The sequence below is a fragment of the Dryas octopetala genome, chromosome 3, assembly GCF_963921425.1.
Source record: "Dryas octopetala chromosome 3, drDryOcto1.1, whole genome shotgun sequence".
Lineage (NCBI taxonomy): Eukaryota > Viridiplantae > Streptophyta > Magnoliopsida > Rosales > Rosaceae > Dryas > Dryas octopetala.
The window spans coordinates 14,867,277-14,885,424 of record NC_141368.1 but is presented as its reverse complement, the minus strand read 5'-3'; the positions used below and the strand labels follow the sequence as shown (position 1 = coordinate 14,885,424).

Sequence of the window (18,148 nt, the reverse complement as noted above, 5' to 3'; positions counted from 1 at the left end):
TTAAAAAATAAAAAACAAACCCCACTACCTTAAAACGTGGAGAGAGTGGTGGGAATAACAATAAGAACAAAATGAAAATAAAAAATAAAAAAACAAAGTAAAAATATAAATTGACACGTGCAGAGCGCATGCCAAGAGGCTAGTGGTACTAACAAAGAAACTGGTGTTGTTATATGTTGAGAAGTCTGCCTCACCTCTATTCTCTTTTCATTGATCTCCCAGTTTCTCATCAGATTCAATCTTGCTTTTTGTAGTTGGATCTTTACAATATAAAGCTTTTTGATGAAATTTTAATGTGCTCATCACAGTATCTATTCGGGTATGTTTGGTTGATTGTGCTTTTAGGATTATTCTTAAAATTCATGAAATTGCAATGCTGAAAAATTATAGTTCAAATAAAGAAATTTTTTTTCCTCGTATTCTGCTCAAAGTCTTCCCCTAGAGCGTTCATGGTTTTTTTTTCTTTTTCTTTTTATCCAATAACCTGTTACCATGTTGAGTTATGTACAAGTCACCATCTCTTATTCTGAGGCATTAGCTTCTGTCCTTTGGTTATCTTTGATGGCATACACTCGATCACTATGATTATATTATGAACTGTTCAGTTCTATATGAAATGTTTGGTTGTGTTTTTCTAGATTACTAGGGCTAAACATTTGCGCAGTAGGATGTGATTTTCTTAGTTTCTTATAGCTTATTTCATAGTTGGAAGGTTTCTGGTTCCTGTAACCCGCATGCAATGCTTTAAATTAAAATGGTTGAATATGAGTTTTGATTGGTTGTATGTGTCTCAATTAATTGGCTGTACATTATGATATAATTGCAGCCTGTAAGGTATGAGCCAAATTTGAAAGCTTCTATTAGGAGCCTGGCATGATGATTTGAAGGTTGTCACATGATGTAAAAGAATACGGAACTTAAGATTGTTGCAACTATGCCTTGTCACAGGGATATGAAAAAGGCATAATTCCTTGTTGCACATTCAGCCCTCAATATAATATGGCTCTCAACATGACATCTTCGTTTAGATGTTTGCATATTGTTGTTCTTGGTAAGTGGTTTTATTCCATAGTGGTATCGTGCGGAGTATTCATTATGGATTATATACCTATTTATTATTATTTTTTCAAGGAATACTCTGATGGCCATTTTATTTTAAATTTCTATGGGAGTCGGTTACACACAAAGTTGATTTTTGGCTGCTATAAATTTTGATGACTTCAGGATAGAGAAACATGCATTCAGGATAATTCTTGGAGGCAGGATTTCATTTCAAGTATATCAGCTTCATGCAATTACTCTTGGTTTCATCTCCAGGTGCTCTATTGTCAATAAATTAGTAACAGAAGTTTCAAAGAGTTTCTTCATCATCATCATTGTTTTAGGTACTTGCCTGTCTTCGTAATCAGCATTGTTTCTTCATCATCCACATTCTATAATTATGGATTAGGATTGTGATTGCCTATCTTCATACATTGTGGCACATCGTGACATGTTTGCTTCTAAACGTCCTTTACAACTTTTGTTGTCGAATAAATCGAAATGTTCTTTAGAAGTATAATATCTGATAAAGGTCTTCAATCATTTTCCTTGTGTAAAAATTGTTTGTATATCACCTTAACCTTGTTCATACACTTGACTATCTCAGACATTTAAGATTTAGAATACAATCAAAATCATCTTAGCATTTTGAGCATTTCGGTTGAACTGTGTTGTGTTCTACTTAGTCTCTCCAATAAGGACTGTTTATCTTTGGCTCTTTGCCATCGTGTAGAAAAGGAGGAAATAGCCCACACATGAAACAGTTCATGGTGGATTGAGAGTGTAGATGCATGTGTCATTGCCTCATATAAAAAATTGGTCATCCTTTTGTGGACCTTCCTCCTGCACATGATTTGAGATTTGTTGACTAGATTTTTCTTCTGTGATTCGGAAATGATGGGCATTGATAGGGTTCCTACTAGCTATTTGGATATTTTTCTGAATTGTGCATTCTTTTATCACATCTGAATGTATTGTTTTTCTCAGACTGACATCCATACATGTAATTTTTTTGTTGATTAACCGAGGAATAAGTGTGTCCTGGCGATTATTCTTTTTGGGAAGTGACATTGACAATTTTGAAGAATCACTCTTTGTTGGGCATTTATTGAAATAATAGTAATGATTACAATGTGTACAGACTACAATCAACTCATCATGAGATCACACATTTTATATTTGAAAATTGCTTTCTGCTGCCCGTCTGTCATATAGTGAATGCATCTGATGCTAGAGGAAGAATAATTGAATGTACTAGAATTTGTTAGTCATTGTTCTTCTTCTCATAGTCAGTAATCTTCTGATTTTCTGATGAAAATCTTCTCTGCGTCATGGTGTGTTTTTTCCATTCTTTTCATTTTTTGTCTTGGTCAACTTACTTGCTGGAAAGTGCAATCTGGCCACTAAGGGTCGTGGTGCTCTTGTTTTTCGGTCGAATCCCCTCACACAAACGTAGCCTGCAAATGAATCAATCAGTCAATAAGTAAACTTGGCTGAATAACCTTCTGGATAAATTTGGATCTGAACCAAATTCCTGGCAAGGGGAACACATTTAATCTTCAATTTCAATTTTCTTAAGCTATTTATCGAGAGTTTGCTTGTGCTCTAAAGACATTTTACAGGTCAACAAGCATAGTGCTTCCCATATTTCAGATTTACTGCTAGTAGCCTAGCAGAGTTGATTACTCTTGTTGTGCTCTCATTGCATCTTGTTAGTAATTTTCTTTTGTTTTTGATTATTTTTGGTGGTGGTTGTGGTTGGTTAGATTTGCATCTACGCAATAATACTTTGGTCCTCACCAGTCAGGGTGTTCTTATCCTTCCAAATTGATGTAGTTCAATAATATTATTACACATGTCATTTTTTTTAATATTGATATGGGCCATGGGTGTGGTTTATGGGTTGGAAAATGTAGGAAAAGAATGAGTGTATTGTCGTTTGTTTAAAAAGGTCTCTTCTCTCGAAAACGACACATTGCAATAATATTATTGGACAACATGAACTTGTAAGGATGAGGTCATGACCAGTCAGGACCCAAGCATCATTCATATGTTTTATGTAGTAGACAATATTTTTAGTTGATAATGTAAGTTAGCAGCACTTGATGCCTAATATAGAAATGTGGATCAAAGAGATTTTCATGTGTCTTTAATTATGATAAGAAAGTAACAACTTTTAGAATGCTGTAAATAATTTCCCTAAGGTGGCAATGTGTACTTAATGTGATTATATATTCTTGCTAGTGAATCTTTAAACTTAAAAGAATATTAGTCTGCCATCTAACAGTTTTTATTATAATAATCTGCAAACTGAAAGTGCTACACTATCAAAGCGTATGAAATGTAATTATATCAATGTTATATTGTTTTATGAAAGAGGGATTTTATGTAAGAAGAAAGGCATAGGTTTGTTTTGGATTTACTTAGTGTCAAACATTTTCTCTTGTTTTAGAGGACATTTGTATTCCTACTGAAACGTATTGATAACATTTATAACCTTAAAATTTTTAAAATTTTTGGATATAGTTTGTATGCATTCTCTCAGCTGACTGCTAAATGACACAAATCAGTTTTTTAATAGCAAAATATATTTTTTTAAAACAGTCAATCCAAATTCTTGTCAGGCTTTTTGTTTATTATTCTTTCTTTTAAAAAACACAAACTTTTGTTAAAGATGTTCCATGAATGGTAAATGTGAGAAAGGAGTAATGTAATAGAACGTTGGATTTGGGTGATTGGTATTTCACTGAAGATCAGAGAAGAATTAAGGAAGCTATAATCAGTTTTTCCAAGAAACTTTACTCTTTGGAAGGGGCGAGAGGCTGATGGTGGAAGGATTGAAGTGGAACCCTATTTCAGAGAAGGCTAGTTGGTTGGAGAGACCTTTTGAAGAGGCTGAGGTAAGAAGGGTGTTTTTGAGTGCAGTAAAGATAAATTACCAGGATTTGATGGGTACTCTGTAGCATTGTTCCAATGTTGGGATATTCTAAAAGAGGATTTGATGAAGGTTTTGGGGGGAATTTTATGATAATGGGATTGTAAATGCTTTCACAAATGAAACTTATGTTTGCCTAATTCCAAAGAAAGAGGATGCATTACAGGTTGGAGATTATTGTCCGATTAGTTTGGTTTCGAGCTTGTATGAAATTATTTCGAAGGTGCTGTCCCATAGATTGAGAGAGGTGTTGGGAGATACAATTTCACAAGCTGAGGGAGCATTTGTTGGAGGGAGGCGGATTTTGGGTGCAGTCTTAATTCCAAATTGGGTGGTGGAGGTTCGAAAAAAGAAGCAAGAAGGTTCTTTTAAAATTGATTTTGAAAAAACATATGATCATGAGGAATGGGGCTTTTAAGATTTTGTGTTGGAGAAAAAAGGTTTTGGGGTTGTATGGAGAAATTGTATTAGAGGCTGCTTGCAAATAGTAAATTTTTCTGTATTAATAAATAGGGGACCAAGAAGTAAATTTGGAGCCACAAGGGGTTTGAAGCAAGGAGATCCGTTGTCACATTTTTTAATCACTTTGCTGGTGGATGGTTTGAGTAGGTTGGTAGAAAGAGCAAAGGAAACACACTTGTTAAAGGGTTTGGTAGTAGGGAGGGAAGAAATAGAAATTTCACATTTACAGTTCGTGGATGAAACAATCTTCTTTCTGTCAGGGGAGAAACTAAATTTTGGGAATTTATTGAGGATTTTAGAAGTCCTCAGTTTGATTTCAGGGTTGAAGATTAATAGGGCCAAGTGCTTATTTGAAAGAACAAATACTCTAGAAAGAAATTTGGAAGAGTTGGCAAAGATTTTGAAGTGTGAGGTATGAAGATGGCCTATGAAATATCTAGGGCTACCGCTTGGGAGAAATCCAAGGGCAATCAAATTTTGGGCTCTGGTTGTGAAAAGGGTGGAAAGAAGATTAGAAGGTTGGAGCAAAGTTTGTTTATCCAGAGGAGGAAGATTGACCCCTATTCAATTGTTTTAAGTAGTTTGTCAATCTACTAAATTCCGCTTTTTTCGGATACCTATTACCGTGGCTAAAAGAATTGAAGGTTTAATGAGATATTTTTTGAGGGAAGGTGTGATGTATGAGAGAAAGGATCATTTGGTCAAGTGGGAGGTAGTGGTGCAACCAAAGGATAAGGGGGGGTAAGGAGGAATGAGGAGTTACTTGGGAAATGGTTGTGGCGGTTCCATCAAGAGAGAGGCTCTTTGGCACACTATCATTAGAAGTAAATACGGACTGAATGAGAATCGATGAGATTCCAATATGGTGTTTAAAGGTTAAAGCCAGTGTCCTTGGAAAGACGTCTCTCAAGGCCTGAAGACTTTCACTTCTTACTGTTAGTTTCGGGTGGGAAATGGGGAGAGGGTGAGGTTTGGGAGGAGTGCTGGATAGGGGAGACAACTTTCTGTTTTCGCTTCCCTTGCCTTTACAAATTATCCTGTTATCAAAATGCCTTCATTGCAAAAATGTGTGTAATTTTTTCTTCTCATCCTTTGTCTTGGGATTTTGGATTCTGTACAAATCTTAACAGACAAAATGCTGGAACTAGATGTAAATGCTTAAGTAGGTTTTCTTGAAGCTTAACTATAATTTTCAAAAACAATGTAGTTTGTGTTGGAAGTTAAATTCAGGATCTTCTGTTGTCTTTTTAATTCTATGTACTATCTACTGTGTGCCTTAAGAGTTATACTCAAAATAATCAGATAAATTAATGAGAAGAATTGAAATTAGTATTGCATACCTCTCCAAAAGCAGTACTGAATTCCCTCGATTGACAGACCTAGTAGAGATAGGTATTTCATTGTAAGTAACTCTTACATCTTTAGCTGGAATAGTTATGTAGTAAATCATTATATTAATTTTTCTGTTACCTCTGAAAATTGTTGATACAGAAGTTCCAAAGTATACAGTCCGTCTTGGCAAATTCCATATCCACCCCCTTGGCACATGAATTGGGTTCTCACTAGACTCATGGTCTGCAAACATCTGCATGGTGAACGAACTTTGTTCATACATCTGGAAATTAATGGCTCTAAGATTCTGGATGGTAGAAGTGGAAGAAGTAATCAATAGCTTTTTCTCTTTAGGTATGTATATAGCAGACTCTTTCTGACCAATTGGGTTGGATGAGTGTGGGATAGGGTTATGGTTAATCTAACTTGCACAAGGGGTACTTTTTGACTGCCTATTAACTTAATCTAGACTGTGTACAGTAAATAAATGTAAGGAAAATAGTGTGAATAAGACTTGCCTCATTCACTTGAAAGTACGTGCCATTGAGCGGAAAGCTCCCATTCATTGCTGTTCTGCAAGGGATCTAAGACAATTGATTCAAATTTTAGTAAACAACTGCAGGCAGTATATTTTGCATCTTTAACATATTATTGCAATCAATTTTCCTCACCAAAATGGTTCCTCTGACTGTCTGTGAATCTGCTTCTCTTATGCTATTGCATGAAAAGCATGTCTTCTGATTGCACAATTTGTTTTGGTCTTGGGAGCTACACCTGCTTTCTGGTGGTTGGATTGAATTTGCAGTTTCACCTAGTATATGGTGTTGCAGATTAAACATTATTACTTGGAAAAATGTATAATATTTACTTCATATCTCCAATAGGAAATTAGGTAGCCCTAGATAATCCCTTCATCTGTATATCTGAGTTCTAACCGTTGGTCTATTAAGTCAAATGCATCAAAATTGCATAATCTCAACAATGTATCTCAGTTCTCCATGCGCCATGGGTGATGTGAATTCATCTTCTCTAGTTACTGTATGAGATTATTTGGAATTCTTTAATTAGACAACCAATTTCAGAAATGTTGTGTTTTGAGCTTACCTGGTGTCCATATGGCAAGAAGGTATGGGCTTGGATCATGTGGTTCCCGTCTGTCCATCTGTAAAGTTAGATAGTGCTTAATTTAGAATAAGAATGTTTAATGTAGGTCACTACATATTCTAGATATAAAGTTTAAAATTTTGACCTACCCCTTCCAAGAGTGGATGTGAATCTGGTAGTTCATACCTGCATTATATCAGCACTGTATATAAGTGCATCATCATAAAGAATTCATGTCTATGTACATATATCTGTATATAGGTAAGTATGTCAAAACTCAAAACTTATTGGCTCCTAGGCATAGGTTTCTTAAATCTAGCACAAGAATTGTGGTGGTGGCGACTTCAATATTTACACATAAAATATTGTTTCTCTAGATTGAATATGCTATGGCTTTATTCAAACTGATCCAATGATAAATAGTAGTATGAACCTTGAAAGTGAAATTTGGCCCTATTTTATCAGAATTTGTATTCAGTGTAATGTTAATGATATGTGGGTTTGTGTCTAGGGGAAGACATGTACTTACACTTGATGCTCTGTTCGTAGTCGACTGATATTCTTTAGCTTGGCTGTAGGGATGGAAGCAGCAGCTTGATTCAAGGCAACTAAAGCCTTGGACATGTCACCTTCTTGAAGTTCCATTTTCTCTTGCATATAATTTTGTAATGTTGTTGTGAATTCTTCCATATTCAGTTTGATTGTCGGAATCTCGTCAGGATCCTCATAGAACAAGTCCTCAATATCACTTTGTGATAGCTCCGTGAATTCTTGTTCTGGTGTAGCTGGTTCTTCGATTATTGGTTCACACTTGTTACTTTCAGCCCTTGCTTTCTGAAGTGAGTTGCCTTCAGGTGGAGGTAGTAACATGGGATTGACAGCTACAGTAGGATTCTTCTCAGGTGCAATCGAAACAGTTGAACTCACTATATTCTTCTCTTCTGGTCCTGGCAGGGCAAGTCTAGCACTGCATCAAATATGGTTGGTATTAGTTCAATAAATACTAATTTCTTTTTTCTCTGAGAGTTTCATTGGTAGTTATATTATTGTTTACTTCTCTTTATTTTTTTGTGTGATTAGTGAAACATTGTTAATGTAGTAATGTAGTTAATACAGCTATGGGTTTTCCATGAACTATCTACTAGTATAAGTCATTTACAGACTTCCTGATTGCTAATTTATGAGGCCTGAATCTCGTGCCTAAAAATTATCTGGAGATTCTGATAACTTGCCTTCTATGTTATTTTCCTGCACAGTGACAGCAGTATACATGTAATTTTTCAGAGATTAGTATGCAACCTTGCAAAAGCACTTGCGAAGTGTCTGCACTCTCCTCTCATTGGACATGCATTGCAATTTGGGTTATTCTTTGTGCAGAAAACCTGCATAAAAATAAAAATTCATAGAACTTTTTTTTCTTTCACTAATTACAGAAATGTTTGTAACTAATGAAGTGGCTTGCATACCTTTCCAAATGTAATCATCTGGTAGTGTAGCTCATACCTGTAGTTGAATAGTTAAACAATCAGTAAAAGTGTATGTAGATAAAAGAATTATATATAAATTTTGCACCTAAAAGCAGTGTTTTCAAATTAACATGAATGGCTTTAAGGAGCTATGAAGTTACAGGGTTAGTTGATCGAGTTTGCATAATCTTGGCCATAGATACTTTTGAATTGACTCCAGCATTGGGTACCTACAGAAGAATATGGTTAGCATTTGCAAGTACTGAAAAAGTTGGGCATTCATTTGTTGGAACATTATTTCTTACATTTCTAGGAGATGCAACTGAAGTGATTCAGGTAGTGGTTGGAGGGGGACCCATCCAAGTCGTACTGCTATTCTTCCAACATTTGTGTCAACCTTTAGGGAACAAAAAGGAAATATAATTTCATTGATTGTAAGATATTATTTACCACTTATAAGATAATAAGTAGCCATATAAAAGTTACCGGGAAAGCAACATGGTGAAGTGTTAAAAGCCGGACGCACTCCACACTTTTCAAGCCCAATCCTCGTATACTTAATAGATAATCCCTGCAGAATAATAATTTGTGGTAACCATATATGAAATCTGTTGATGCATTGCTGTACATTATTCATTCAATCTGGATATCCTTGTTAATGTCATAGAGGGGGCAGTTAATTTTAACGTTTTAAAAGAAAATGAATTATTTGAAATGGCTTACTTTGCTTTATCTGGGGGAACCTCTCTTAACCATTCCAGATCCATGCTTCCATGTTCTCTAACCAGTCGGTTTAGGAATTCCTACAAACATTTTCAACCATTGTTATCTTGAATGATGTCTTAATCTATTCACTGATCTTGCCATCATAGAGAAAATTGACAATGATCTTAACAAACATGAGATCTTTAGACTAAACACTAAAAGAAGTGAAAACCTGAATTCGTTCTGCTAGCATGTTGTTCATCCCTCTCTCCTTGATAACATCAGAAATCTCTTTAACTTTAGCATGTCTAAGTGCTTCATAGTCCAGTGAGTCCATTGCGTCTTTATTTCTTTCCTTTTTCCCACCATTGGCCTGCACCTGCTTTCTTAAAATGTCCCAGTCAACTACATTCTTTTTCTTGCTCCCAGCCTTTCTTTTTTGCCCTTTTGAAATGTTTGTAATTGTCTCATTGTGTGACTGATGATTGGAATATAATTTCTCCTCTGAATTTGAATCAACTGATTGATTTTCAAAGTGTCTTTGCTTATTCACTACAGAGATACTATCCACACCATTGAAAGATTTTTTTTTGAGCTCACTGACATTTGGGACGTGCTGCATGCTACGATTATGCTCTCTTGCAGTCTGTTTTACAGGCTCTGTGGCTGATGTGTTATGTAATTGGAAGGTTTGGTTCCTCTCATGTTGATGACTGTTGCAGGAAGGTTGATTATATTCATTGCACGATCTTGGCTGATAATTATTTTGTTGGTCTGTTGAGTGCTGTCTGAACGATGCATATGGGTCCTCTGGTGGTGTTTCTTGAGACCTCCACAAAATATTCTGTTGCACAGAGGAACTAACAACACTACCTGATAGTTCTTTATTTCTTAAGCTCTTGGAATTTTCATCTCTTTCCATATTGAACCTGGAAGCAATTGAAGGCCAACAAGATATGCTTTCTTCACTAAAATCTTCAAATCCCCATAGCTCTGGTTCTCCAGAATCTGGGTACATGTGCAACTGATTGATGCTGGAAGGAGCAAGTGGTGGTTGCATTTTTCGATTGTCAAGAATGATTGGATTAGTGAATGAAGAAGTGCCATTGAGATGATCTCTTCTGTCTGATCTTGTGTTTAGCTGTCCATATTCTATATGCCCATGCTTGGATATATCATTTAACATTGAACTTCCATTTACTTGATGATAAAACTCCTGAAACATGGTAGGTTTGTCCATCTGTTGATATGTTAAGGAGGTATGAATCTTATTGGGGTTACACCCAGTGGTAGTAGGATCTTCTGCTTCTGAGTTGGAGACCAGGTATGATGTAATTCCTCCAGTGCCTTGAGTGACTGAGGATTCAAAAGAATCTTGAGATGATACGAATTCCTCCTCCAACCCTTGACTGTGCGCCTCCACTAATTTCCTTGAGGTCTCACTTTCTCTCTGATGTTCTGCAGATTCATGGAGTGTCAAAGAGATTTGGCTATAGATTGGTTGACTTGATATCTCTTCATGCCATTTGGTAGCATCTTCTGGACCTCTCATGCGCACTTCTGGTTCTTTAACCAATATGTCTATTCCAACCTTGTCTTGAGTTTGGTGATTGCTCATCGACTTAAGCGGAAATCGTGCTGCCAAAGACATGAAAGCAGAGCTGCAAAAATCAAAAGGAACAAAAACATTACTGTTCACTTCAAGACAATCACTTATAGGCAATCTGGTTGTGTAATCATGCAAAATTTTTGAAGTACCTTGATAGATGGTCTGAAACATTCTGAGTAAGGAAAACTCCAATCACAGAGTCAACTACTGATCCTTTCCATTGTGAAAAACGTCTGTCTCCTGTGCAGATTAAAATTGGATCAATGTTTGATGTGCATGCTTTTAATAACTGCCCATCCACTAATTGAAGAAAATTACAATAAATTATATTTTGTTGGTCCATGTTGAGCAAAAGTAATTGCCATCTGTTGTCTACTTGGGAGAACTACGAATCAGCATTTTTTTCACTCTAAAAAAGTTAACAAAATTCGCATTGACCTTGTTGTATATATGTTTGGTATGTTACCTTGTTAGTCAAGTTAGAGTTTAACTTAGTTGATTTCACATCTTTCACATTGACCATCATGTTGAATACTTTATGCTTTTTTGTTTAAATCATTATTGTTTTACTTACATCATCATTGTTGAGGTTGTTGAATTTCATGCTTGATAGACCCTCTATAGTATAGTTATCAAAATTGTACTAGACATCGACTCAGGCAAGTACAGCATGGTAAAGTGGTTTAACCATGTCATTGTTGGACTGTTGGTCTTTTAGATAATTAACTAAACTTTTTGTTTTTAATTTTTAAACGATTTCAAACTTGAAGCAGAAAAATGTAGTATTTGCCAACATAGCAATGCTAATACTTGTTATTAGTAATTTTTGATTTTTTTATTAAATTCTTTTGAGTCAATTATATGTAATTGGAAGGCTTATGTATCCATCATTTCTGATATTGGAGGGTAGATTAAGAAGGAACAAAATGGTATCAAACATGTAATAATTACCAAGCTGATTAATTTACTGTCTTCATATTCACTTAATTTAAAAATAAGGAACTAAGATATATAACTGTTAGTTAACATGGCGAGATTTTTGTGTTGAAAAAGAAAATCCAGACTGAAGCTATTGTTTCTGTAGTTATTGGACATCCAAATGACCAAAAAGACCTTGAACCTTTAAATGTTTCAGTCTTCTATTGTCTTCTAAAAACTAATCTTGCTCAATTTTGAAAAGCATATGCTTTTTATTTTCTGGCTTACTTCCTTAAATGGTCAGTTTACAGTTTTTCAGTTGGACAGGCAGTGCCAGATGGTCATGATAGCCGTCCTCTCCAGTTTAGAGCTTCATTATTCTACAAATCTTTGGAACTAAATTATTCAAAGAGCTCTCAAAAGTGTAGATGGCCATATTGATGTTAAAACATATGCAATGTGGTAGTTCATGATGACCCAATTTCGGATTTAAAATACGAGGTATCTTACCTTGAACAAGATGCATGCGTGCAATGAATGATTCAGCTCGTCCTTGGAAAACTTTTCTTTCCTCTTCCCAATACTTCTCCTTTTCCTTGACAGTTCCTTCCATGTCTCCACTTCCTTCCTTGCCCATCAAAAGATTCCAAATCCTATTTGTTTCCGGGTCGAGCTCTACTTTAGGCCGTGGCTTACGCTTCTTACGCTCCTCATAGGGAACAACTGCACCATCTCCTTTGTATGGAACAAGTGCATTTTGCTCTTGCTCTTGTTCTTGTAATCTGCTGCAGCTTTCATTGAGGTTAAGACCATTAAATAGATGTATGATGTCATCTACTGGTGCAGGATATATTGTTCTTATTGGAAGCCCTACAACAAAATCAAGAGGTTGTCATCATTCAAGTGAGTTGAAAATAATGAGTTATTGAGTGAATTTCTTGAGTGTTGAGATGATACATATTTAAACATTTCTTAAGGTGGAAATAATTACCTATGGCATCCTGCTCTTTTAGCACTTTATCTGTACTGGATGAAACTGATTCTGATAAAGGGGGTCCCACAGTCTGCTTCTTCGCTGACATATTATCATTGCAAGTTTGGAATACCTGCCTGTTTTCTCGTTGAATGGATTTTCTGGGAAGTGATGAGACAAGCTGGTTGCATGTTTCAATTGCAGATTGGGTAGAAAAGCTATGAACTTGAGTGCATTCTTGGTATGAATGCGATTTGGATGAGATCCGCTGCTCTAGCGAATTATGCCCAGAAGCCATGGATTGAATGTACCTGTCACTGGTACGCTTGTTTATCCCATTTTTCTGTTTCTCTGCCATTCTGCTACTTTCAATGTAAGAACTCAATATTGTGTGATTCAGTTTTGATGCATATCCATTTGGATTGACATCATTTGCCCTTTTTCTTTCAACATTTCCCACACACTTCTCAACTGGTGTAACTTTACAAGGATTATCATAGATGCTCATGTAGTTTCCTCCATTTCCAAATTTCTGTTTCTTATGCCTTTCTGAAAATTCTGTGCTGAGAGTGCAGCCATTTCTCTGATGGTCATCCAATTGAACTATCTCTTGGCACAACAATGAACTCAGTGGATTATTGGTAGAAAGATGTGTGTGCTCAATAGTTTGAGAATATTCCCTCTTGGACCCCCTTCCTTTACTGGGAGGGGAGAGAACCTTTAGTACTGATTGAGAGCCACCCTGACTGATCATTTCTTTAGTCTTCTCAAGATTTTCACCGTCAGTGTTTGCTCGAATGACATCTTGGCCTATTCCTTCAGCTTGGTTATGTTGCTGGATGGGAGTGTATTCATATCTACATCTTCTCTGGCATAAATCAGAATTTCCATTATCTGTATGTCTCCCTGAGGCTTGCAAATTTTTTATTTGCATGTCTTTTGTTGTCACAAGTGGGGCTGCAGATTCTGGCCTTTCTGGCAGGAATATATAGTTATTTGGCACATGATTCATTGAAGTGGTAGGGTTACTCATGGTTCCTGGGGTCTGGCTCTCTACCATCAATTCATTCTGTATGCCAATTCGTTCAGCTGACTTTGTTTTAGACACATGGTTAGTTCCAGTGCCCATATCTGTCACTTGAGATTTCAAAGTCAAATCTAAAGTCCTCTTGTTACCTTGTTGCATCTCCTCTTTCTGACCAACTGTTTTTCCCTGGTTCTCATCTATGGTCTTTTCCAAATCAAAATTTAGAACTCTCCTGCTTGATTTTGCACCTTTTCGAGCATTAGGGTTTGTTGTCTTCTTTGTAGCCTCTCCCAATTGACTTGTGGAATCCTTTTGGACATTCTTTCTTACATACTTCCTCTTTCCTGGTCGGGTCTCCTTAGACTCTGGATTCTCTGGAGCAGCAGGCTTTGGAGTCCTTTTAGGCTTTCCTTCTATGATTACCTTGGGCCTGTGTTTTCTTCGTTTGGGTGGTTTCTGCTGGGGTGTCTTGTTTAGATCAATGCCTTGGTCACTTTCCCTGTCAGAATCTTTGTTTTCCTTGTATGGTGTAGGAATGGCTGCAGATGATGACTCCACAATGTTCTGCAAGAGTTCATCACTGTGTTTATGAATTGCTTCATCTCCTATAGACATCACCTGCTTGCCTTTTTCCTTGCTAGCACTTTCATCTGTTAAGGATTTCAGTATTGCAGAAAGCTCATTATTCTCCAAATTCTTGGCTTGATTTGTTGTGAATTGGAGTCGGCTGTCAACACACGAGGTAGCATCGTTTGCTGTTCTTGGTGAGGAGTTTAGATCATAGCTCGGTCGGAATGGTATGGGGAAACCATCTGTACAGAAAAGCAGTTTTAATGTGAAGCAGTTGAAACAATGAAGGAATTTAAGATATCATGTGTCTTGGAAATATAGTCGATTATGTTTTCTAGAGCATTTACAATGTAGTAAGGCAAACCCAACTGATGAATGTTTCACCTTCATTAATTTGTCATAATAAAAGGTTCAACAAGATTAAAATATATCTCATGCACTGCTCGTTGCTGTCTGCCTATTGACTTTAGCTGTTGTTTGGTGCAAGGGTAACAGTTTTAAGCTCTCAAGTGCAGCTATCCACTGGATTTTTGAGAGCCACCACCTCATCTATGTTTTAAAGGGTAGGACTGTATCTGCATTTCATGGCATTCAAAATGTTTTGTTCTGTTTTCTGCTTTTTTTTTTTCCTTTTGTTTGGGTTAAGATCATGCAATAAGAAATTGTTTCATTTAGATAGTGTTTGGATGACAAAAGAAAGCTTGTTGAGTTTTTTTTTTTTGTCAAAGTTTTTGTTTATGTAAACCTACATTATAAAGACATATCATAAACAAATTATAGTACATATAGATTTTTGCCTCAAACTAGAATAGAATCATCACAGATAAGATTGTTCACGATCTAAATTATTTTATTTTGTTAAAATTTTATCGTAAATGTAAGTAATACTTGCAATTGATTTGATATTTCAATAGGACATGAAAATTCCCCGTGGAAATGATCTAATCTATGTTAATATTCTATTATAAAGTTTCATTAAAACAAATATATATGTATATATATATATAGAGAGAGAGAGAGAGAGAGAGAGAGAGAGAGAGAGAGAGAGAGAGAGAGAGAGAGAGAGAGAGTATTACAAAGTGTGAATCAGTTATATGTTACATAAAAGGCAGATAAGTGCTGTGATCGAGCTGTGACATTGATTTGTGGTCACATGGTATCAAATGGCAACTTATTTTCTTTCCCCTTATTTATGGTTTTCATAAATGGAATTTGAGCAGAAAAGAAAAAATATCATAACAGATTTAAAATACTTACACTGGCATAACTGGGTTGAGCTGCCAACATTACTCAATGGGTTTGAACTTGAGCACTGATTTTGGTTGCGAAGCAACCAATTGCCTGAGTTGTAATCTCTCTGATTGTTGTCTACTTGGGAATGAAAATCCATAATTAGAGGTCTGCTCGTCACCATACCTGATTCCATAATTAGAGGTCTGCTTGTCACCACACTTGAATCCATAATTGGATGTCTGCTCGTCGCGGTACTTGATTCCATAATTGGAGGTCTGCTCGTCGCCATACTTGAATCCATAATTAGAGGTCTGCTCGCCACCATACTTGAAGGATATGAACCGTTGTTCCAATTTTGGTTGGTTAGCAGGAAACTGTCTGAGTAGTTTCCCTGGTTGGCCACTTGAGAATGCAACATAGGAATTAGAGGTGTGTTTGCTGCCAAGTCCATACTTCTGCGGTTTGTTGAGGCAACGAAAGCTGCCTCATCCGTAAGTAGTGACAATGGTATACTATTGTTCCAACTTGAGCTGCCATTGCAGAGCAACTGTGTGTAGGAGGAGCCTGCAATATGATTTATCATTCCATTGTTCTCAGCCAGACCTCCATCAAAACCATAATACCCTCCATTTCTATGCAACTGTCCAATCTGGCTAGCAGTTTGATTCATGCCATTGTAACTCACCCTCATTTGTGCATGCTCACTTGAAGTTCCTGGCAGTTGTTTCCAATTTGCTCCATGCAGGAGGTTCCCGAGGGGGTCAACGGGGATCGGATGGGATCTTGATGGAGTAGGCCTCGCTGTTGTTATTGGTATCCAAGTACCCATAAACTGAAAATCTTCATCAGTTGGAGCTGAAATCCCCCTTCCAAGGTTCATCTTTGAGCCCTTGCAATTTACAACCTATCCAAGTTTCTTCTCACTTTACTGTTTCACTAATCTGTATTACTATCTCAAAATCTCTGGTCTTCCTCTAGTAATTAAGTTTTGCAGAAAATCGACAATGTTCAATTTTTCCGCTAATCTCTCTGTTGCTTAACCCCATTTCTTGAACCCAATGTGACAAAATTCTCAAATACATTCCTCAGAAAACTTCTGCCTAACATTTAATATTGCATAGAATAACACATTAAATAAAAATCTTTCATTCAGATAGGGAAAAACAAATAGCATCTCTGTTATTAATGCTCAAAATCATTTACCAGATTTTCCTCAACATAGAAAACATGGAAAACATGAATGACAATAGAAGCAGAATTAAAGCAAAAATATAGAAAGTAACTATGAAATAACATAGCTTCTCAATCTGTGTAAACTGACTAATATAATCTGATTTAAATGGCTAGGATTATGGTCCAAAACATAATGATATCTTTAGACAATCTTCTTCTAATATGAAAGAAATGGTAAAATGTATTCCAATGCATCAGGTTTAGCTCACCGATCTAACAGTGGGAGAGAGAAAAATAGAGAGAGGTTTGAAAATAAGCCAAATCAGATAGACTAGCTATACATATAAAAATATGAACTAGTTTCAGCAACTCCTGTATTTTATAAAATGGGCACCCAGCATATTATGACTTTACAAAAGCTTAGAAACTGCTTCGGTGGTTTTGTTGCTTCAATTTAGCACATTGTGCCTTTAGTAGGAGTGTGATAAAAGTACAGTTTTGCACCATGCTAAGGTTGCTTGCTGTGACCATTGTGATTTTAGCCTTTATTGTTGGTCAATGAGAGATAATATGAGTTTACACTTGGCATTGTCAATATACTAAATTTGGATACAAGTTATGTGATGGATAAAAATGTAGAATGCTAGTTGCTATAAACAAATAGGGTAATAGTGAATCAATTATGAACAAATAAAATATGACTACATTACTTTTTTTTTTTTTGTGCAAATATGAGTACATTAATTGATATCTAAAATTGTAGTACTATTTGTGCATATGCTCGAATCTATGGACCATTTAAAAGAGGGTGTGTATTTAGTGGTTGTGGATTCATTTTATATATGGAAACAGTGTCTCCAAAACCAGGGATACTACTGTATCTTTGAACATAATTATCTTACTAGATAATATAGATTGTAAATCTGCTTGGAATACATATCTTTACATCTTGCAAAGAAAATCAGATTACCATTTATGAAGGCTGCTATGTGGATATGATGATGAAATTTAATCTGTTGTCCTTATCGATCTACTAACTACTATAGACTTAAAACTTGATGGGAATGGTATTGGGGTAGGTGTAGTACATGACTTTTGCTAATTTTCTTTCAATGTAAAAAACAAAATTAAGAATATAATTGGTATAAGTATTTTTCCCATAATGTGAGCAATATAACCTATAATGTTTGTGTTTGCGAAATTGGATGACCATGATTGACAGATTATTCATTTACAGTTGGTTTGATAGTATCATAGAATAAGTAATTTTACATTATCAACAGATTTGAAATGTTTGATGTATACATCTCTCTCTATGGTAATTGAGCAGTGTCAATGTGATCAATGTAATGAGGACTGATTGTTTTGGAGAGTGTAAATTTTTATTTTTCTAGAGAAAAGAAATTGATGTGAACTCTTTTATATTTTAAATTTGCCTATAGAATAAGTATGTTTGTGAGGATTGTTTTTGTCAAAAAAGAAAAGAGTGCCTAAATCCTGAAATGGAGTGCTTGAATAAGTTGGTATGTTGAGCAAGTAACACATTTGTCCTTCTCTCCCAACTTGGAAGAAGTATGTTTGAGAAATAATCTCTTGAAAT

General features: G+C 35.9%; 1 protein-coding gene across 1 annotated transcript; it reads right to left on the bottom strand.

The window, feature by feature from the left end:
- Positions 1–2,370: 2,370 nt before the first annotated feature.
- LOC147291243 (transcriptional activator DEMETER-like) lies at positions 2,371–16,255 on the bottom strand. Its single transcript, XM_086235903.1, is given in 20 exon segments — positions 2,371–2,498; positions 5,779–5,817; positions 5,909–6,023; positions 6,289–6,354; positions 6,442–6,581; positions 6,875–6,932; positions 7,024–7,060; positions 7,404–7,841; positions 8,174–8,256; positions 8,341–8,377; positions 8,502–8,570; positions 8,646–8,737; positions 8,827–8,911; positions 9,064–9,143; positions 9,278–10,706; positions 10,804–10,894; positions 12,083–12,479; positions 12,568–14,384; positions 15,400–15,558; positions 15,703–16,255. Coding segments are annotated over 20 exon segments (5,913 nt in total).
- Positions 16,256–18,148: the final 1,893 nt, after the last annotated feature.